This window comes from Rosa rugosa, chromosome 4, assembly GCF_958449725.1.
Source record: "Rosa rugosa chromosome 4, drRosRugo1.1, whole genome shotgun sequence".
NCBI classification, from domain to species: domain Eukaryota; kingdom Viridiplantae; phylum Streptophyta; class Magnoliopsida; order Rosales; family Rosaceae; genus Rosa; species Rosa rugosa.
In genome coordinates this window covers 14,296,926-14,319,563 of record NC_084823.1, presented here as the reverse complement: position 1 = coordinate 14,319,563, position 22,638 = coordinate 14,296,926, and the positions used below count along the sequence as shown (strand labels likewise).

General features: G+C 40.0%; 1 protein-coding gene across 1 annotated transcript; it reads left to right on the top strand.

The window, feature by feature from the left end:
* The first annotated feature begins 15,602 nt into the window (after positions 1-15,602).
* Positions 15,603-16,942, top strand: LOC133744002 (glucuronoxylan 4-O-methyltransferase 3-like). The gene has a single exon (XM_062172102.1). It carries the CDS (start codon positions 15,865-15,867, stop codon positions 16,765-16,767), a length of 903 nt encoding a protein of 300 aa, XP_062028086.1. The 5' UTR covers positions 15,603-15,864; the 3' UTR covers positions 16,768-16,942.
* The last annotated feature ends 5,696 nt before the right edge of the window (positions 16,943-22,638 follow it).

Here is a 22,638-nt window from a genome sequence, read left to right as displayed (position 1 = left end):
CATCCATGAAAACTTCAATTATTTTCTCAATATAATCAGAAAAAATACTGAGCATGCATCTTTGAAACGTACCTGGGGCATTGCAAAGTCCAAATGGCATTCGACGGTAAGCAAAAGTGCCAAAAGGACAAGTGAAAGTTGTTTTCTCTTGATCCTCTTGAGCTATGCATATTTGATTATAACCAGAATAACCATCAAGGAAACAATAAAAAGAATGACCAGCTAACCTTTCAAGCATTTGATCGATGAAGGGTAGAGGAAAGTGGTCTTTCCTGGTGGTGGCGTTAAGCTTCCTATAATCGATGCAGACTCTATGGCCAGTCACGGTTCTTTGGGGCACAAGTTCATTCTCTTCATTCTTCACAACCGTTATTCCGGACTTCTTTGGCACAACTTGAACTGGTGAGACCCATTTACTGTCCGAAATAGGGTATATGACGCCACAGTCTAGCAATTTGATGACTTCCTTTTTCACAACTTCCATCATTGGAGGGTTTAGACGACGTTGAGCCTCTCTAGTTGGTTTTGCCCCCTCCTCAAGAAGAATTCGATGCACACAAGTAGTGGGGCTTATTCCCTTGATGTCAGCTAATGTCCATCCAATGGCAGTCTTGTGTTTCTGTAGCACTTTCACAAGTTCTTCTTCTTGAGATGGCGTCAACTTGGATGATACTATGACAGGCAAGGTTTTGTCATCTCCTAAATAAACATACTTCAAATGATCCGGTAATGGTTTGAGCTCAAGAGTAGGGGCCTGAATCACTGAAGGAAGAGGTTTATTAGTAGATAACTGAATTGACAAAGAAGGAGGATTTTTACCTTCATAACGCAGATGAGTTTCAATGGAGGAAACGTCCTCCAATGTTGGAGGGTCCAACGTTTTCTTAAGGGTCTTCATGGGAACCTTGACGCCATCATGAGTGTAGCCAACGCCTTGCTCAATGGTCGTGACCAACGTCTCCTCTCTTAATGCTTCCAAAACTTTCTGTGCAAGAGTATCAAGTATGTCAATAGAAAAGCATGAATCAAATTCAATTGGATACCTCATAGCCTCAAAGATGTTGAAGCCTATCACATCTCCATCAAATTCCATAGTTAGAGAGCCAGCATAGACGTCAATTTTTGTCCTGGCAGTCCGCATGAAAGGTCTACCCAACAAAAGTGGCGTTGGGTTTATGGTGGATTCCTCCATGTCCAAAACATAAAAATCCGCGGGAAAGATCAAGTGATTAACCTGCACAAGCACATCTTCCAACAATCCTTTCGGAAAGGCCTTAGATCTATCCGCCAATTGAATAATTACATTATCAGTTTTAAGTTCACCTAGACCTAAAGATGCATAAACAGAATAAGGCATGACATTTATAGATGCACCTAGATCTAACATGGCATTCTCAAATCTAGTGTTACCAATAACGCAAGGAATGGTGAAGCTTCCTGGATCTTTGCATTTTGGGGGAAGTTTCCTTTGAATAACAGCTGAGACATTCTCATTCACCTTCACAACCTCCTTTTCTCGAATTCTCCTTCTTGTTGTACAAAGCTCTTTCAAAAACTTTGCATATTTGGGCACTTGTTTTATAGCTTCAAGAAGGGGAATGTTGACCTGCACTTTTTTAAAAGTATCCAAAACAGCCATGTCGCTTTCTTCTTGTTTGGATTTAGCAAATCTGCGAGGAAAAGGCATAGGAGAAAGGAAAGCATTAGTAATAACCGGAACTGAAGAGTTAGACAATTTACCTTTGGTTTCTGGTTTCGTTGGGGATTGCAATGAGCTTTCAATCCTGGGCGTAGCAGATTCTGGGATTGCAAGGTCAGTTTCAATCCTGGACGTAGCAGATTCTGGGATTGCAAGGTTAGTTTCAATCCTGGACGTAGCAGACCCACTTTTATCCTTTCCTTTTGAAGTTGGCGTCATGCTCTCCTTTTTCTGCGTTGCAGGATCTTCTTCCTTGTCATTCTTCTGGACAATGACGTCCTCCTCATCCTCTTGGACAACCTGGTTCTTCTTTGACGCCATAGGGGGGTCTATGGTGGTCCTTCCACTCCTTGTTGTTATGGCTTTTGCTTGCTCAAAGTGAGGATTAGGAATGGTGCCACTTGGGAGCTTACCTTGCTCATGAAATTTTCCCATGAACTCCACTACTTGGCTCATTTGCTTCTTCATCTCTGCCATGTCAGTACTAATGGTGTTGATCTGTCTCTCATGAGTATTTTGACCTGCAAGTAAAGCTTGAGTAGACTTTGCTAATGCTTTAATCAATTCATCATTAGAAGAAGAGACATTTGAATTAGAATTTGAAGTATTGAAAGTAGTAGAGTTTAGAGGAGCCTGAGGCTTTGGGAAGAAGCCTGGAGGACGTTGATTGAAGCTTTGAGAAGCCTGTTGGGCGTTTTCATTGTCCCTCCAACGAAAATTGGGGTGATCCCTCCAGCCAGGGTTATAGGTGTTAGAATATGGGTCATTCCTTGGACGTTGGTACCCTTGTTGGAACCCTAGGGCGTTGACACCTTCAAAGTTTCCTCCTTCCATGAGTTGAGGGCATTGGTCAGACATATGCCCTTGCATTGAGCACACTCCACACACCATGACTTGTCCATGTGATCCCTGAGATACAATAGAAGTAAGTTTGTTAATTTTCTCTTCCAATTGAGCTAAAGTACTTACCTCATGGACTTTTTCACGAATGGTGGTGACTTTGGGCCTAGAGCTTCCATATTGTTGTTGATTCAAGGCCCTATTCTCTATAAGGATCATTCCAGCCGCAGGCTCCTTGTCAACAAATGATCCACCAGAAGCTGCATCTAGCATGTCCCTTTCCAAAGGTATGAGACCATCATAAAAACAAGTGAGCAAGGTCTCTTCCTTCATGCCATGTTGAGGGCATTGAGTGGTGAGAGACTTGAACCTCTCATAGTACTCTGCGTAGGACTCCTCTTGCCCTTGCTGGATTCCACTTATCTTCTTCCTCAACATGATGATGCGAGATGTAGGAAAGTACTTCTCCAGAAACGCCTTCATCATGTCTCCCCAAGATGTAATTCGTCCACTAGGCAACTCATAAAGCCATTGCTTTGCCTTGTCAGCTAACGAAAATGGGAAGGCTTTTAACTTTAGAATATGCTCATCAGCTCCTTGAGGCTTCATGCTAGTGCACATGAACTGAAATTCCTGCAAGTGGTTGTTGGGATCTTCCATAGGGAGTCCATGGAATGTAGGAAGACGATGAAGCAACCCAGACTTCAACTCAAAATCAGCTGTTAATCCCTCAGCTGCAGCAGGGTAGGTTATGCAGGTTGGCACTCCACCAGGTGGAATCACAGAGGTTGAAAGTTGCCTAATGGTGAGAGCCATTGGTTGAGGTGTTGGCGTTGAAGGTTGCTCTTGGAAGAGTGATGAGATGTCGTACACCTCTTCCTCTGCTTTTGGTGAAGACGAGCTTGCTTCCTTAAGCTTTTTGTTGATGCGAATTGTTTTCAGAAGTTCAGGATCGAAAGGAACAAGCTCGCCTTTTGGATTTTTCCTTGTATGCATAAACGATTTGAAGAACCTGAGGGGCAAACAAGAATGGCGTTAGAAACCTAAGAAGAAAAACGAAAAACAAAGGGAATTAAATATAGGGGACGAAATTATGAAAGACTAACACAAAACAAATTTTATTTCAACTAGAAATCGTAAATCAAGTTAGAAAAGAAATAAAATTCCAATCGTTAACAAAAACTTTCTCTCTACGTCGTTCGGTAACTCCTTTCCAACACGACCAGGTAGGTAAGGAACGATTTTGGTGGAGACAAAGCTCACTTGAGAACACTTCTCGTATCCAGACCAATCCTAGACATCGTGTTGTAATAAGATGCGCCTAGAGGAAGTAGAGATAGAGTCAACGTTAAAAACAAATTCCAAAACTATTCAAGTATGATTTACAACCTCTAACCGAAACTTAAATGAAACTAAAAATTAAAATTGTGAAAAATAGGTATTTTTCAATCCCCGGCAACGGCGCCAAAAATTGATACGCTAAAATTAAGCGCTCAACTTAACCCTGCAAAATGTAGTCGTTAGCAATATAGAGTAAGCAAGGATCGTTCAAGCCGGGGATTGAGGGTAACAAATTAATCACACAAAATAAAAACAAACTAACTAAAACACAAATCAAACAAACAAAGAGACTAACTAAAAGAAAAACGCAGAATAGGGGAAAGAAGAGAAGAAGCAATCGAAAATACAAGAAGAAAAGAAAAATAAATGTTTTGGGGATTTTTAGATTTTACGAAAATAAAAGGAAAACAAAACAAAGAAAGCAATTTCGATTTTTATGTTTGAGAAAAATAAGATGGAGAAAACGTTAGAGACTCGGAAATCCACCACCAATTATTTTCGAACAATGTTAAGTTAACCTAGTTTCAATTACTAAGGTGTGAACAGAAATCAACCAAGAAACAAGTCGGAGCAGATCATGTCCCTTATTAATGTTTCCCTAATTACTTAGTCTACGTGAACGCACAATAGCTAAGCCTATCAAACATGCAATCAAGGTATAGAACGCTATCCTATCAACAACACATATAGTGTCAACATATTTGAAGCATTAAGATCTCATGGAAACGATTGATTATAGAGTTGCAGTCTAGTGTGGAACGCCTACCTAGCATGCTCTTCTAGTTGTTTAAAACATCAACTTTTGTTCAAAGCCTTGCATACTTGTGGATTAGAAAACAAGACGATTAGGTGAATTATTTTCTAAATCCTAGCTCCAATTACATGCATAAATCCTATGTTGGCCACCATAAAACAAACACATGCAAAAGTTTTCAATCAATCAGAGATAAACAACCAATCCACACCAAAGATTCAGAAACTAAATTTAAACAAACATATGTTCTACATAATTGGGGCTTCAAACCTCGCCCCTAACAAAAGTAACTAGCCACACATCGTCTTAAATTCAACAATTAAAAGCATAAGTATTAGATTACAAGACAATAAAAACCAGAAAAGGGAGAATATGAGAGCCACGAATTCACTTTTAGGCAGCCTTAGATGCAAGCACTCCTTCAAGATGGGTCACGGCAGAAGCTTGATGGAGATGGATGATGGATTGCCCGGTTTTCCTTCTTGAAGACTTGGGAATTTTAGACTTTGTGTGCTAGGGTTTGGGAGCAGAATATGGCGCTGTAGGATGGTCTTTTTCAACGTGTTCTGCTGCTCTATATATATGTGGAGCACCCCCAAGTTTCCTTTTCCAATTCTGCTTTGAAAGCCTCCCCTAGTTGCTTGAGGATTACTCTGATTGGTGCACAATTAAATGATTTTCAAGGCTTAATAATCCTCCCAAATTCTTGATGAATCATTCTAGGACTCTCCTTGTAATTTTCAGCATCAATAAACTTCCAAAAATGCACCCAAAATTCGTCCATAGAAGATTTCTGCCAAACAGTCCAGTTTTGACTAGGATTCGGTTTCTGATTCTGAAGCTTCCTTCTTGGACAAGAAACGACTTCGTCTTGACAAGTTTCTAGATGGTTCTTGACTCCCACGTGTTCTATGACATCATATCTTCTAGATAGGTCAACAACCTTCTGGAAAAACTCCAATTAAATCGCCGGAAAAGATCTCCCAAAAAGCTTCGTGAAAAGCTGACAGTTTCTGCCTTATCGGGAAGCCTTCTTTGAGATTGATTTCCTACTTCCTCGTTGATGATTCTGGCCAGTTCTTTAGCTCTTGTTAAATTATAACATCATGTCTTGAAGGATCGCTGGCCCTTTCTGCAAAGGTGCAGCTGGAAGAATGCAAGAATCTCTCCTCAAAATCGTTCCCAGAAAGCTGATTCTGAAACTGCAGTTTTCTGCTTTGCAGCAACTGTTTTGCACAATGATTTCCGTGGACTTCCCTTGTAATTTCTAGCCAAATGGTTGATCAAAATTAGTCCTCTGCATCAGTACTTCATGTTCCATGGCTTCGTTGCTCCCTTTAAGCTCTTATTTCTCTTGAATCACTCCACGAACTACCTAAAAAGAAAACAAAGTTAAAACTGACTTTTTAAAGGAAATAGCTAAGAAAAGTGTAAAGTATTGCACATTATATTCGTCGCATTTATGCTCCTATCACTAGGGTATAGGGTGGGATGGGGTTCCGAGATCTTTATGCCCACAATTTGGCTCTCCTTGCTAAACAGGGTTGGTGACTGTTGAAGTATCCAAATTCCTTGGTGGCAAGATTGTTGAGAGCTCGGTATTTTCCAAGTGGGAATTTCTGGGCTGCTACAGTCTCTGGGTCGGTCTCGGCTTGTTGGCGTGGGATTATGGAGGCTAGAGCAGTATTACATCGAGGAGTAAGATGGCAAGTAGGTGATGGGGCTTCTATCAGAGTTTGGGAGGACCCATGGTTGCCACGACCTTCTTTTTTCAGACCCCTATTTCGTCTCAGCTCCAATGTTGTACGGGTTTGTGATATGATCTCTTCTTCTTGCTGGGATGCGGCTCGAATTAATTCTATTTTTGATCCAATGGATGTGGAGGTGATTTTGTCCATTCCATTGAGTCTGAGATCGGTTCCAGATAGGTTGGTATGGCACTTTGATGCAAGAGGATCCTTTACTAATAAATCAGCATATGCATTAACTTTCAGTTGGCTGCATTCTACGGCTTCCTCGTCTGAGTCGGAGACTGTTACGAGGTTTTGGAAGCAGGTTTGGGCAGCTAAAGTTCCGGGTAAGATTAAGATTCATACTTGGCGCTTTTGCTCATCTGTTCTTCCAACATTTCCCAGTTACAGAAGAAACATGTCTTCATTGAGGGGGGCTGTTATTTATGTAATAATGGGGAAGAGTCAATCGAACATGTTAGTAGAGACTGTCCTTTCATTAAGGAAGTGTTGGGACGCTGCGGTGTAGCAATGGGTGGCATTTCCAGTTTTGTTGGTGGATCTTGTTTGGATTGGCTGCAGCGTTGCTCTAACTCTCTTTCGAGGGACGCTTTTTCACTTTTGTTGTGGGGCATTTGGTCTGTTTGGAAGGAACGAAATCGACGGGTTTGGATGGATAAATATGCCACTCCAATGCAGGTTAGCCATAGTGCTCATTCCCAGTGTGTATTGTTTAATTCTGTTGGTAAGGTTCAGTGTCGCAAGATGAGCAGAGTGCCTAAGCCTTGGGTGCCTCCTCCTGTTGGATGGTTGAAAGCCAACATGGATGGAGCTTTCAACCCTCTAACTTGTTCAGGTGGTATTGGAGTCTTGATTCGTGATTCAGATGGGTAAGTTGTTGGTGGGTGTTGTCGAAAGGTTAGTAGCACCACAACGCCGGCCATGATTGAAGCATTGGCGGCGAGATGTGCATGTCAATTAGCTGTGAATTCTCATTTATCTCCCATTATTCTTGAATCTGATTGTCAGAAGTTGGTTATGGATGTTGTGGATTCGCAACCCGATGAGTCGGGGTATGGCAGTGTGGTTGAGGATATTAGGGTGCTGCGGACTTCTTTGGCTGGGTCCCCCTTTGTTCATGTGTATCGTGAGTCCAATTCCGCTGCTCATATGATGGCTAAATTAGCTCTTAGTTCTAGTTATGATGTTTCCTGGAGTGGTCAAGTTCCCTTCAGTATCAGCAACTATGTTGCTACTCATTGTATGAACTAGTTTCATCAATAAAAGCTTGTTGTCCTTCTCTAAAAAAAAAAACATTAATCTTCATCTTCTCCACCCAAATTTGCATTTATTACTATTTTTTTGTCTTTTTATTACCTCTTTAATTATCATGAATTTGTTATTTAATTCACAAAATCATTAGTGTTAACTACATCAAAATCTTTGCAATACCTTTTGTGAACACCGAAAGTAAAAATTTAAAACACGAAAGAAAATTTTCAATATCTTCTTCATTGCTCATAGTTGTTAACTAGCTAATGTTTTGACATAGATTGAAACAGATGAACATTAAAGCAGAAACAAAAAAATTAAAAAAAAATGAAAGTAAATTAGATTATGATTTTGTTAGGAAACTTTAATATATTATAGTTTTTTTGGTATAAATTAAATGCGAGATTTTCATTAAAAAAATATCTTTTAATTGAATATGTCATATAAGGATATTCTTGGAAATAAAAATGGGTTACATAAGTAAATTTAATAATTGAAATTAAAATGATGGGTGTAATGAGCAAGTAGGGTGAACAAAGAAAATGGTAGGGTGGAAATAGCCGCACCCTACTTTATTTGGGTGTGTTAATAACAATTTACAAAAAAAAATTAAGATTGATGTTCGAGTGTTATTAATAATAATTTTTTGTTTGAGAGAATGAAGTTGAATTTTACTGCAGATGCGATCGTGGAAGTCGGTCACTCATTGCAAATTTGTCGATTTTAGGATAATGGATTACCATTAACGACTCTACCGGTGTATAATTCCAATTTGTTTGCTTTTGGATGCCCAAGAGGCTTTTATTTTTGATTTTGTAATAGTCTTTTCTTCTAAAAAAAAAAAAACGATAATCTTATATATTTTTTGGTTTGTTACTTGCTAGATTTGTTTTGTTGATAGAATTAGGTTTCAAAATGATGAAAGAATTTTGTAGGACCAACAACAATTTAGAATTTAATTAAATCATTGGTTCTTGCACAGGTTAGTTATAAGTCCATAACCAAAGTTAGATCTAAAGAAAAAGATTGTATTGACATAATAAGGCCTCGTTTGGTTGCGGAAAGGAAATCAATTCCTTAAGAAATCTTATGGCAAAGGAAAATAAATTTCCCACTAACTTTCCTTTCCGCGGTTTGGAAAAGTTGGGAAAGTAAGGAAATCAATTCCTTAAGCATTATACGCATAGATTGATTTTTCTATGAATTGCTTACCTAAATGCGAGTTATTTTGAACCAACAATGAATCAAGTATGTCTAATTATGTGAACAACTTACTTCATTAATTGTCAATAGCATGAAGATTCTACTAAATTTCTATTACTTTACAATAGATTTTATTTTTTTACATGGTCCATAATAGAGGTATATATAGATTACTGTAACTAAGAACTTGTTGTCACAAATTTTTATAAGCCAACAAGAAATTCAAGAGATTGGAAGTTCAAAATCAGGTAATTTGACACGCTTGAGCTTGTAAGACCTAGCGTAAGTTTGCACATCAGCTAGGGTTAGGAAAAACTAGCGTTTCTCTAGTCCTCTTTCGGAATTTTCCATCTGCCATTGATGGCTGAGGAGATGGCTGCAAGATTGTCTACAGCTTTGGCTCTAACAAATGAGGCCATCGTGGATCTGGAGGAGATGGATTCGGTGACCATCACTGCATCCTTCTTTGACTTGGTGGGAAAGGTTTTGATCTGAAAGGCTGGAGATGATATGGAGCTTCTTTGAACGCCGGTGGCGGTTTGGGGGTTGAATGATCGATTATCGATCACCATTCATGAAGATGGACATTTTCTGTTCAAGTTCAAACTGAGGAAGGAGTGCAACTGTATTCTTCATGATGGACCTAGGCATTACAATGGTTGAATAGCGTTGTTGGGAGAGTATGATGGACTTGGGGAGATGGCGATGGTACTGCTGCAAGTCATGGAAACCTAGGTGGTGGTAAGGAGGTTGCTGCCGCGATTGAGGACGGAAGGATCCTTGATGATGTTGGGAGCCTCGATGGGTCGCTATCTCCGAGTGGACCAATTTGCTTTATAGAGAGGGGAGGCTGAGCAGCGGTTCAGGGTCTTGGTGGATGTTCGAGGGCGGTTGTGGACCACGCGGTCTTTCCGTTTTGCCTTTACGGTGATGATGGAGGTTAAGTTGCACTGTGAGAAAGTCAAAGGACGATGCAGGGCTTGAGGATGATTCAACCATTGCTCTGATGGTTGTGATTAATTTTTGATGAAGCAAGTTGCGGTAGTGCAGCGTTTATAATGTTGGCGCCAGTGTTGAGAGCAGGAAATCGTGTGGGATAGGTTGTTGGTAACAATGCTGCAATCTAGTCATGGGTGACAGCTGGGGTTTCTACCCGTATAGAGGCTAGGTCGGCAGTGATCTAAGGAGAGGTAGTGGCAGAGTTGTTTCGGCAACCCAAAACGACTTTGGTATAGACGAGTTTTTATGTGGCACTGTAGTGGGACCAATGTAGGCTGAGGCGGATCTTCCTTCTCTTTTGACTCAAATTCTTAGGATGCGTTGGGAACCTCCAGTGGAATTGGTTAGGTCAGGGAAGAGACCCAAGTTGGTGGAGACTATGGTAGCTGCTGCTCCACTGGAAGTGGAGGAAGGTTTTGGTAGTCCAAATACTAATGGTGTGGTGCACCTGTCTCATGCAAAGAAGAAGAGGGGTAGGCTTAAAGGCCGAAATAACAAACCTAAAGTTATTAAGAATAAACCAAAACAAAGAAGAAGAGATTTTCTCGAAAGCTCAGACTCAGTGAAGATGCAGAGGTGTTGAAGGTTGTAGTGGAGGAAGTGGCAATGGTTGAAACTCTATTAGGGGTAGTTGAGGAGGTAGTTGCTTGTCTTTTTTTGGAGATGGCACCTAGCTAAGAATGTCGCCAAGAGTACCTGCATTTCATGTGCTGTTTATTTTTTCAGCGGGTTTGTGTAGAGTAGTTTTGGATGTGCTATGTTGTTTCTAAAAAGTTGAATTGCTTAGGTAATGACTATTTTATCGGGCCCGTTTAAGTGGGTCGTTATATGTGATTTTATTGATCAATAAAAGAGTTAACATGATCCTAAAAAAAAATAAGAAAGATCGGGTTCTTGCATCTTTGAAAATTGAGAAAATGCTTTAAAACCCCACATTTTAAAGTCCATGATCCATTAAGCCCTTTTTATTTTTTTTAAGCCTCTTTTAAAATATTTATACAATATTACAATTTAACCTATGCATCTCTTGGTTATCAAATTCCTGGATATTCAAGAATCAATTCCTGATATTCAAGTAGGACAACACTCATTCTCAGCTATTGAAATCAACTCCTCCATCTCCATACTCATTCTCGTAAGTGAACGTGCCAAAACTTCATATTTACTGGAGAACCAAGAGTTTAAAAGAGAAATTTATTTTCAATGCTAAAAATAAATATGAAAAAAAAAAACTGTTACTACTAATTAAGGAGGGAATTTATTTATTTTTAATAAATTACTACTCTAAGTATCTAATCATTCTTTTAAATTATATTCTAAGTAAACTTTAATTTCTCAACGCGCCTCGACCTCGAACCAGACCTTTGCTTGCGAATTTTCCTCATCCGACGATGCCCCATCGTTAGTGTTGGCCTTTGTCCACACTGATGGTGTGCAGTTCTAGTTGCCGGAAGGGTGATTGTTTTGTATTGCAAGTTTAGGCTTGCTGGGATTGTCAAGCTTGGAAGTTACGGCAGAACGATCGATATCGGGTTCCAGTTTACAGCTCCAAGGCTATGGAGGTCACAGGCACTGATTCAAGGGACGAGTTTTGGATTGGGGTGAGTTTGGTTGCTTGATCTAGATCTTTTACAGCATTGACGGTGACATCGATGAGAGTTGATGATAGCATGAGGCATTGAGGACCTGTATCAAGTGGGGATTCGGGTCTGTTCGGTAAGTCTTTTTCGTTTAAGGTCTCTTACGTGGTAATTTTGAGGTGGTTGTGTTCCTAGATTAGTGGTGGCAGTCACAGCTGTTGCAGTAGTGGGATGTGTGTGTGTTTGCCTTGGAGAGGAGTTGGAGCCTGGGCCAGATTCTGTTGGGCCTTGGGCTAGGTTTTTCCTTTGGGCCTTAGGGTTCTTTCAAGTTTAGGTTTTCTTCTTTTCCAATAAATCCCTACCTTATTTGGGGAAGCTAGCGAATTTAGTCTTGGTCAAATTACTTAGGGCACGTTTGTTACAAGGGATAGGATGGGACTGGACTGTCTTATCTAGTGTAGAACAACTTATCCCAAGTTTGGAAACAACATGGACTCTTTTAAATGAGACTCCACAATCCCAAAAACACTCTAACACCTTCTACCATAGAGACACCAAAAACCATGGGATTGTGGAAGCCTATCTCACTCGTTCTGCTCTTCCCTTCAGTTCGTCATTCTCATCATTCTCACCTCCCTTCAGTTCGCCCCATCTATTGCTTCATTCCCAAACCCCCACGGCGGCGGCGCTACTCCCACACCCAAGCAGACCCAGCTCCCACCGCCAATGGCCTCTTCACCATCCTCGAAAAATCGAACGATGATGAATCCTTTGGTTTCATAGCTCTCTAATTACAAAATCATATCTCTGATCCAAGAACATCAGACAAACTTTTAATTGGATTTTCGAATCTTCATCTGGGCCACCCAAAGATTGAAGTTTTGCGTCGATGTGTCATTCGACAGTGATTAACATGCTCTTGAGGGATGAAATTTTCTGGAGGACTTTGGAGGAGTACAGAGATTGCGAGATTCAAAATCGGTATGATGCATTTTCTGTGCTGATAAATGAGTATGATAAGCTGGGCATTGCCATGTAAGGTGTTTGGGTTGCTGAGTGAACTTTGAAAACAGAGAAAAGTTTTCCTCTTCGGTTTCAAAATGTTGTTCTTAAATGATGTAGGACGAGATTTTAGCCGATTTCAACCAAAAATCTCGAAAAGAAAGAAGCGTCTTCACATTAAGAAGAATAATTTGAATATTGGAAATTGGTATTCAAATAGGCTTCTTAATGATGGAATTAATCATAAATTACTATTTTGGATATATCGGGATTCTCGAACAAAATCTTGGTTGGGATTCCAATTATATATTTGCGTAATATTCTTTAGTATCTAGGATTTTATTTCTGATTTTTATTTAATGAGGTTTAATTAGGTTTTCTAGTTTTAGTCTATAATAAATTATTGTTTTTGTTTTCTAGTTGTATTAGGTTTATGATATGTGCCCTATATATAAGGCACCTCTTAGATTGTAATTTTCATTCAAGTTATCAATAAAAAAAACCAAATATTAGAGAAGTCTCTCTATGTTTCTTACGGTTGTGCCCGTAATTGCTAGTGGATTCTAGCTCATCTCATATGGCTTTCGACGCTTGACGGAGCCTCTTACTATCGTGTTCACACTTCCCGCATCATTTGGTATCAGAGCGGGTATCGCCCGCTCCTTAGCAGACGACGGTCCAAGGGAGAAGTTCACTACCGCCAACCTCAACGACGCTGGTCGTAGAGTATCTATCAAAGAAAGTTTTGTTGAAGAGGAACATGCCAAGGGATTCGCCCTAGGACAACCTCATCAATCCAAAAAAAAAAAAAAAAACATGGAACGTTGGATATTCACAACGCCGGATTACGACAACTTTCGAACTACATGTATCATCAACGACAAGGTATGCTCTGTAATAATTGACAGTGGTCTACGAGAGAACTTTGTAGCAAACAAAGTTGTGGATTATTTTCAATTACCGACAGTGAAGCTGAGTGATCCATACTGGATTCCATTTGGGGAGGATGAATATGCACAAGTAACAGAGGTTTGTAAAGTTCCTGTCTCTATGGGAAAATTTTATAAAGAAGATGTTACTTGTCATGTGATTGACATGGATGACACTAATGTGCTTTTTGGAAGACCATGGCATGAAAGCGTCAAATGTGGTTATTGCAAAGACAACACGTATTTATTTAGGTGGGAGTCGCACAAAATTAAAATCAAGCCTAGAAGGAAGAACGTCAAGAATGACCATCCTGAGGTGTGTGAAAAGGAACATGAAGAAGCAACTTTGAAGATTGAAGAGAAACTCATTAAGGATAAGGAAGCTGATTCATTCATCACATCGATATCCATGTCATGCATGCCTAATTGTGTTCAAGATCAACCCAAGGAGAAGTCATTGCCCATTCCTTTTCAAGTGGAGGAGTTCAAGTTTCAAGATGCTTATTCTAAACTTGTCTACGGTATTGGATTCATGATGATACCTTTTAATTTCGAGAATATTGAAGTTGATGGCTTATCATGTTTTATTCCTACTAATGATCGAGCTGCATTCAAGAGGAACTCGAGGTCGAGTTCTTTTCAAGTGGAGGAGACTGATGTAGGACGAGATTTTAGCCGATTTCAACCAAAAATCTCGAAAAGAAAGAAGCGTCTTCACATTAAGAAGAATAATTTGAATATTGGAAATTGGTATTCAAATAGGCTTCTTAATGATGGAATTAATCATAAATTACTATTTTGGATATATTGGGATTCTCGAACAAAATCTTGGTTGGGATTCCAATTATATATTTGCGTAATATTCTTTAGTATCTAGGATTTTATTTCTGATTTTTATTTAATGAGGTTTAATTAGGTTTTCTAGTTTTAGTCTATAATAAATTATTGTTTTTGTTTTCTAGTTGTATTAGGTTTATGATATGTGCCCTATATATAAGGCACCTCTTAGATTGTAATTTTCATTCAAGTTATCAATAAAAAAAAACCAAATATTAGAGAAGTCTCTCTATGTTTCTTACGGTTGTGCCCGTAATTGCTAGTGGATTCTAGCTCATCTCATATGGCTTTCGACGCTTGACGGAGCCTCTTACTATCGTGTTCACGCTTCCCGCATCTCGTCCTACATCATTAAATAAATATAACTTCACCCAATTTGAAACATTTGGTTATAATGGCATTACTGAGCATTGGAATCTCAATTGACAATGCCAAAAATTCAAACTTTACAAGCTATGTTCTGTGTGCTGTAACTTTAAGCAATCTAGTGTGGAATGAATGTTACTGGTTCTTGGGATTTTTCATTTTAAGAAGAGTTTATAGATGGATTTGTGATTGCATTGTTTGATTGTTACATTTCCACAGGTCTAGTAGTTAATATGGAGTCCCATCTCTGCACTTAGAATTGAAGGTTGGAGCTTTGATGAGTTTCTCTGATAAAACAAGGCAGTACAGCAGCCTTTGTCCCACGCAGCAACAAACATGAATCATGGCTTAGTATAGCATAGCCCAGATTGTAGGAGTCCAGGACTATTATAGAAAATAAGGAGGGGTACGACAATCCTGTGAAACAAACACCGCCTTAGTGTGTTTTGTTATGTTTCCAGTTATTTACTAGATTAAACGAGATTTGATGTCAAATGGATGATACTATCCTACATAAAACTATGTTTCTTATATACTTTACTTTTCGCTCTAACAATAAAAGCATATGTAATGTACTGTTATGGCGTAAGTATTGTGATTGACATATGAAAATGATTATTGTTAAAAAAATTATTCTTTAAAAATTTAAGAAAGCAACATTCTAAAGAAATTAAAAAAAATCCAAAAAGCAAAGCCAGCACATCCAAACGCATTAGTCTTATTATTAACATTAAAATTAACATCGTGGTGTCCTCAACCCCTCCAAACACATCACATCTATCCAATGAAAACAAATAAGTCAATAATAATTAAATCCAACAAACACTTGCAGATATACCAACCATGTTATCTTTACCAACCGAAATGTCATGGTAGTGTGGCCATATATTGGCCAAAGAGTTGATTAAGACCCCAACTTTCGCTTCACTTCTACGACGAAGATTTTGAAGAAAAAATAACTATTGCCTTCCTCACAAGTCACTCCTCTTAGAAAAATTAAGGACCATAGTATATATAACTCGGGGAATAATTATATCCAATTATCCATGATTAATTGTTCATTTACGAAGCCTTGCAGCCCTTGCTATATAATCCATGTGTTCGGTGATTTGAGCTTCATGTTCTTAGCATGGACCTTCTGACATTTGATTAGTACTCACTCTAGATCGAGGTTTCTGTAGTCTCATAGTACCACCATTTCCTCCTAGAAAAACAGAAACCGTCAATTTTCTGTCTCCCATCTCTTTTCATCAAGTCCCACAATCACTATAACCCTGATTCCTCCGTCTCTCTCTCACAAGCATCAGAAAAAATGAGGTCCAAGCCTCAATGTGGCATTAATCTCAAGCTCATTATCCTCTTCTGCTCCTTTCTCCTCCTCTTCCTTATCTTAATACTGAGATCAAACCTCTCATCTCCTCTGAAAACCCCATCTTCATCATCCACCACGATCTCAGAAACCCACCTTTCAAATTCAACTACTGATCAACCTCAAGTCCCAAAATGCCCTTCACTTGAAGTACCCTTCATTCCCACATGCACAAAAACCCCACCTTCCTTAGCCAACGCCCTCATCCACTACGCCACCACAAACATCACCCCACAGCAAACCTTCAAAGAAATATCAGTATCAGCAAGGATCTTAGCCAAGAAGGCGCCCTGCAACTTCCTCGTCTTCGGCTTAGGCCTCGACAGCCTCATGTGGGCAGCTCTCAACCACGGCGGCCGCACCGTTTTCCTAGAAGAGGACCAGTCCTGGATCGACCAGATCAAAGAACGACTACCCAACTTGGAATCCTACCACGTCGCGTACGACACCAAAGTTCATGAAGCTGAGAAGCTCTTCGAGCATGGCACGAAGGAAGAGTGCAAGACCGTGAGCGATCCGAGGTTTTCCAAGTGCCCATTGACGCTGAAGAACTTGCCGGGAGATGTGTACGACATGGAATGGGATTTGATCATGGTGGATGCGCCTACAGGGTACTTTGATGGAGCTCCCGGTCGGATGAGTGCTATATACACGGCGGGTTTGATGGGGAGGAACAGAGAGGAGGGTGAGACTGATGTGTTTGTTCATGATGTAGATAGAGTGGTCGAGGATAAATTTTCCAAGGCGTTTCTTTGTGAAGGGTATTTGAGAGAGCAAGAGGGGAGGATTAGGCATTTTACGATTCCGAGTCACAGAACTCGTCTCGGCAGACCATTTTGCCCGTAAATTATAGCATGCAGCAATATCGATCGATCTTCTTCCTTTCATGTCTCTTCTCTTGCTCTTTCTCTATGAGCAGATAATTTTCTGGAGATTATATTTTTTTACTATGTATTAATTTTGATGGAAATTCAGATTATTAATTAATCTACTTTATAAAGTTGGTGTGGTATCTGCTTGATTTTCTAGTCTAATCAAATAAGCAAAAGCAAAGTAACCTTTTTCTTTTTTGGACAATGCAAAAAAACAATACCGACACCTGCTCTGACTAATCAAGAAGCTAGTGACACCTGCTATTGCCTATTCTAGTGGTTACAATTCAGCAATTCTAATCTTTACTTCAATCTCTTTTGGAAAACAAAAACAGGAGTGAAATTCTCAAATTCACCCTCCCTAGTTTATAGGGCTGCGATTTAGAACCGTAAAACCGACAAAACCGCACCGAACCGGACCGAAAAACTCAGTTCGGTTCGGTTCTCCCATATATTTACTTAAGTTTTTTTCGGTTCGGTTCTGGAAGAAGCAAGTTCGGTTCGGTTCCGGTTCTTTTTTTTTTTTTTGCTGGGAACCGAAGGACATATGTCCTTGTATCATTGGAGGTTTGACCAAGCTTATTTCCCTAAAATAAACTCTGCTCTAGGAGATCTCAGACCTATTTTATATACAAAAATGCAAACTTTCACTTCTTTTCAGCTTTTCTCATCCCTTTCTCTTTCTCTCCGATCAAGGTTCAACTCATCTCTCTCTCTCTCTCTCCAAATTAAAAATTGGTTTGGCTTTGACCAGTTTAGCTTTTTTGGTCTCTATATCGATTTGCATCAAGTCTAGCAATAGTAGGCTTAGCAGGTACAGCTGGGATTACAGAGTTCCTGTTTTGAGGTTCACTGTGTTCAATATTTCCTGTGTCAACACCACCTGTTTTGAGGCCACCCGATTGATCCCAATTCGGGGCGGTTGTCTGCATCTGAGCATCAGGAGGAGGAGAAGCCGGTACTTTCTCATGGGAAGATGGCGGGTGAGTAACCATTTCAAGCCCATCTTTGTTAGAAATTTCCAATGCTGCAGCAATGGAATGAGATGGAGGTGATTGTTGGGTATTGTTGATCAAATACCCAATTCGAAAAAAGCAGCATCAGCATCAGCTTTTTTCACTGTTCTTCATCTTCACTTCTTCCCCAATTCGAAAAGACCAAAACCCAGAAAACCATCCAACAAGTTCATCTAAAATACGAAATCAACAAATCCCAAACTAAGATCCTCATTCAATCTAGCACCAAGAAGGCTGCTGCAAAGAGATGGAACTGGAAAATTGCCTATTTCTGGGTTTTTTTTTTCAACTTCATCAACGAACCGTTGAAACCGGAAAACCGATCCGAAGGTTCTCGGTTCCGGTTCCCGTCGGTTCCGACACTGTCAACTACAACAACCGAACCGAAGTTCCCTTTCCGGTTTCGGTTCCTGTTCTGGCGAATTTTTGCATTTTCAGAACCGAATCCAGCCCTACTAGTTTACGTACTTAATGTTTTTTTTTTTTTTTTTTTTTTTTTAAACTTGTTTAAGTAAATTCAGAAGAATATGTGTCTGGTCCAAACTCTAGGTTACTTGATTTAGTGGTAATAGGTTTAGAATTAGAGATAATATCGAAGAATCTTGGAGATATCTAATTAGGGTTTTTTACTTCAACAGTGTCTGAACTCTTCGAGGACTTTTGAAATGATACCTGAACTTTCAAAGTTATCAATGTGATACCTGAACTCATTTTTCCGTATCAACGTTGTACCTGTGGTCGATTTCTGTCACAGAACCGTTAACTATGACCACGTGCCCAGCACGTAAGGCACAAAATAAGGGTAAAAATGACCTTTCCCACTTCCTTTAGTTCTTCACGGAGTTTTTTACTTCAACAATGTCTGAACTCCTCAAGAACTTTTAAAATGATACCTGAACTTTCAAAGTTATCAATGTGATACCTGGACTCATTTTTTTGTATTGACGTCGTACATGCGGTCGATTTCCGTCACAGAACCGTTAACTATGACCACATGCCCAGCACATGAGGCACTTAATGAGGTTAAAAGATTAATTGACCCTCAAAAGTATTGTTTTTTTTTTTTTTTTTGCTTTCTTTCTTTCTTTTTTTCTTTCTTGTTTTTCTTTTTCGACGTCTTCTTCCCTCTGATTTGTCCCCTGCCATGGCCACAAATCAGATCTCACCTTCTCTCTCAACCACCCAACCCTTTCGAAGCACTACCTGACTACAACCATATTAAACTAAGCTAGATCGATATGGCTACCTTGCAAAAATTCAAGCTCCTCGCCACTCAATGCCCCGTCGTCGCCTGAAGCCCCACACGTAGCCCATCCGCCAGCCCCGTCATCCACCTCCGCCGCCGTAAAACCCTCAGATTGTTGCTCACCTGCCCCGACCACCGCCGATTGCCTCGCCGGAGTACCTCGTCCTATGCTCCCATTAAGTACTGATATTACAGCCGCAAATAACCAAAGGCCAGTTCTTTTTTGGACAAATTGATTAGAAGCTGGAATAAGTGAATAATCATTGCCCCATTGTTCGATAAGTCATATACAGATAGATATAGTTATACACAGACATGCAGTCGCGGAAAAATCAGTTTTGGGTTTTCTCCCATTATCACCATCCTTCTCATTTTCGCCGCTGTTGAGAGAGAGAGAGAGAGAGAGAGAGAGAGAGAGAGAGAGAGAGAGAGAGAGAGAGAGAGAGAGAGAGAGAGAGAGAGAGAGAGAGAGAGAGAGACTCTCAGTCTCCTTCACTTTTGCATATTTTGATTCAATTATAAAGACACGGACTATTTTTAAAATTCATGAACTTATGCTGTGATGTTAGTTGCGGTGAGGAAGCCGAGTGCCACGACGGCGTGGCCCGCCTCCGTCATATCTCCGACAAGCTGCACAAGAAGGTCTGGATTGTCGCCGACCATATTCTCTCTCTGATCCCTCTGTCTGAAATCTCAGTTAAATTCCAAGTCTCAGATCTGGAGGCCAAGAGTAGTGAAACAGTCTACACCGTTCCGGCCTGCAATAAATTCACAGAAGCAAAGTCGTCGAGCAAGTTGTGCTTGGAGAACTCCGACGAGATAGAGTCCCCGGCGGTGTCCGTCCATCAAAGAATTGGATTCAAGTTTTGCTTTGGGTTTTGCATTTTGCTAGGAAATGTCATCATCCCATCTGATTGCATTTTTGCAGATGAAAAAGAAAGTAGAAATGAAGAAGAACTAAAGGTACGACGGGACACGTGAAGAACTAAAGGAAGTGGGAAAGGTCATTTGTACCCTTAATTTGTGCCTCACGTGCTGGGCACGTGGTCATAGTTAACGGTTATGTGACGGAAATCGACCGCTGGTACGACGTTGATACGAAAAAATGAGTCCAGGTATCACATTGATAACTTTGAAAGTTCAGGTATCATTTCAAAAGTCCTCGAAGAGTTTAGACACTGTTGAAGTATATACTTTTGAGGGTAAATTAGTCTTTTAACCTCATTAAATGCTGGGCACGTGGTCATAGTTAACGGTTCTGTGACGGAAATCGATCGCAGGTACGACGTTGATACGAAAAAATGAGTCCAGGTATCACATTGATAACTTTGAAAGTTCAAGTATCATTTCAAAAGTCCTCGAAGAGTTCAGACACTTTTGAAGTAAAAAAACCCATCTAATTAATGTAGGGGACTAAAATTTGCACACCAATTTTCACAAACCACACACCTTAGCTATAGAAATTCCCAATTTGCCCTTAACTTCCCAATTTGCCCTTAACTTCTTTATCATCTTCCTCATTTGTCTCTCTCTTTTTCCCTCTGCTTCTAAACTGTGTCCCCTTCCATCCATTTTTTTTGCATCTCTTATCACAATTAATGGGTATGAAAACCACGAGATCTCATCAATGTTCTATTCCCTTTACCTTATGCGTTTGCTTCACCATCTCAATATTCATGGGCGTGAAGACAAACAAATTGGTGAGATTGGAGGCCAAGGAAGCAAGCAAAAAGCCGAGCCAGTACTTGTCTGCAAAAGTGGAAGAGTTCCATGGATGCAAATACCCAAATGAAGCTATAATTATCGCACAAAAAATTCCCACCATTGCGAAATAAGCTGGAAACTTCTTGCTTTGCAGATTACAAAATTGATGCAAGTAACCCAGAGAGCAGCGCTGAACGCAGTGGAGAAGTTGAGCATATGAGCCAGCTTTAGGTAGCTGGAGCGTTTCGACGACTTCGAATCGTCCGATTTGGATCTAAAGGTCCTCGGCGAGAAAATCACTCTGATGCCAAAGAAAGCCACAACTACTAGAAATTAAGTCAGCCAACTATACCTCAAATTTTTCTATGGAGATTCTAATTCCCAAAAATTTTAGGGATTTTGCAGAGCATTGCATTGGATTAGTGTAACCAAGGTACTCCATATCTGAATTGATTTGGGTGTCTTTTAGTGTCAAAGAATAGAGTTGCCTCCTCAAGCTGCATAATATAAAAGATTAAGCAACCCCTTTCTTTATTATGTCAGGTACGGTTATTGTGCCTTTATGTTGAAGACAGATGTAAAATATGAAACGTAGATCAATAGTTAGAGCACCCACTACTTAAGATTGAGGTCATGGGTTCGAGTCACCATGGGGGTAGAAGTGAAATCATTTTATCATATTTAATTATAAAAAAAGAAAAAAGAAAAAAGAAGAAGAAGGCATATGTAAAATATGAAACGTAGAGAATTAGATGCAAAGAGAGTAGTCATAGGGGGTAATTATGGCAATAAAATATTCAAATGATAATGGGAGTGTAGTTTGCAAAAAGAGGAGTGCAAATTTCACTCCCCTTAATGTAATATTACGTTTTCTTATATAACTCTAATTCTATGTCATGTAATCCTCTATATAAAGAGGTCCTTATTATCAATGAAAATGCGACTCAATTCTCTCCAAATTTTAATTTTCCTTAAACACGTTATCAACACGACGCCCTAACCCTAAAACCTAATAGCCAAAACGCTAAATCCGAATACAAAACCTTAAAACCCTTTCGGCCTCCACCGCACACCTTGAAGCCCTCGACACCATGAGTCCAGAACCAGCGGCAGAACAACCAGAACCGGCAGGAAACCTACCGAACCAGCCACCGGAAGCTCCAAACCACCCGCAACAAATACTCTACCGGTTGACCACCTTTAGGACCTCCGATTGATACCAAATTTTTTCAGCAGCAGCGTTTCGATCCCAGGATTCAGGAATCAGAAGCAAAACCCTAAAAACAAGCCTAGACGTTACTGAACTGGTCGACTGAACCTCCTGCAGAAAAGCCAGCAGAAGAAGGAAAAAAAAAAAAGGAAAAGAAAGACTCGAGGGCCAGAAGAAGTCAAGGCCTAGAGTGAAGAAGCCCTGACCCTCAGTAGGCCTGGGCCGAAGCAAAGAAAGAAAAGAAAAAAAAAAAAAAAAAGGAAACGGGCCAAAAAAGCAGCCCACCAGCCAACCTCCGGTCACCGTCGGTGACTTCAGGTGAGATTTCCGGAGACTTTCCGATCACTATTTCGAGGTATTTTTTACTAAAAGTTCCTTTTTTTGAGTTTTTTCAATTTATCTTTTTTTTTTTCTCGGGGACTTGCAACCTCCTTTTCTTCGACCCCCCTTTCTTCTTCATAGGGGAGACCAAAAACCAAACTGTGGGGGTCGTGCTCACTCCAAGCTTGGAGCTTGTAGAGTTCTCCAAACTTAGTGTTTATTGAGAAGTTATGATCGACCACAAACACATCATTGGTTCAATCTAATTCAATACCTCTTGGAATCAGATTTCTTGGAAGTGATTATGCTCAGAAATCCCTAATTTCTTGTAAGCGATTACGCTCGAGC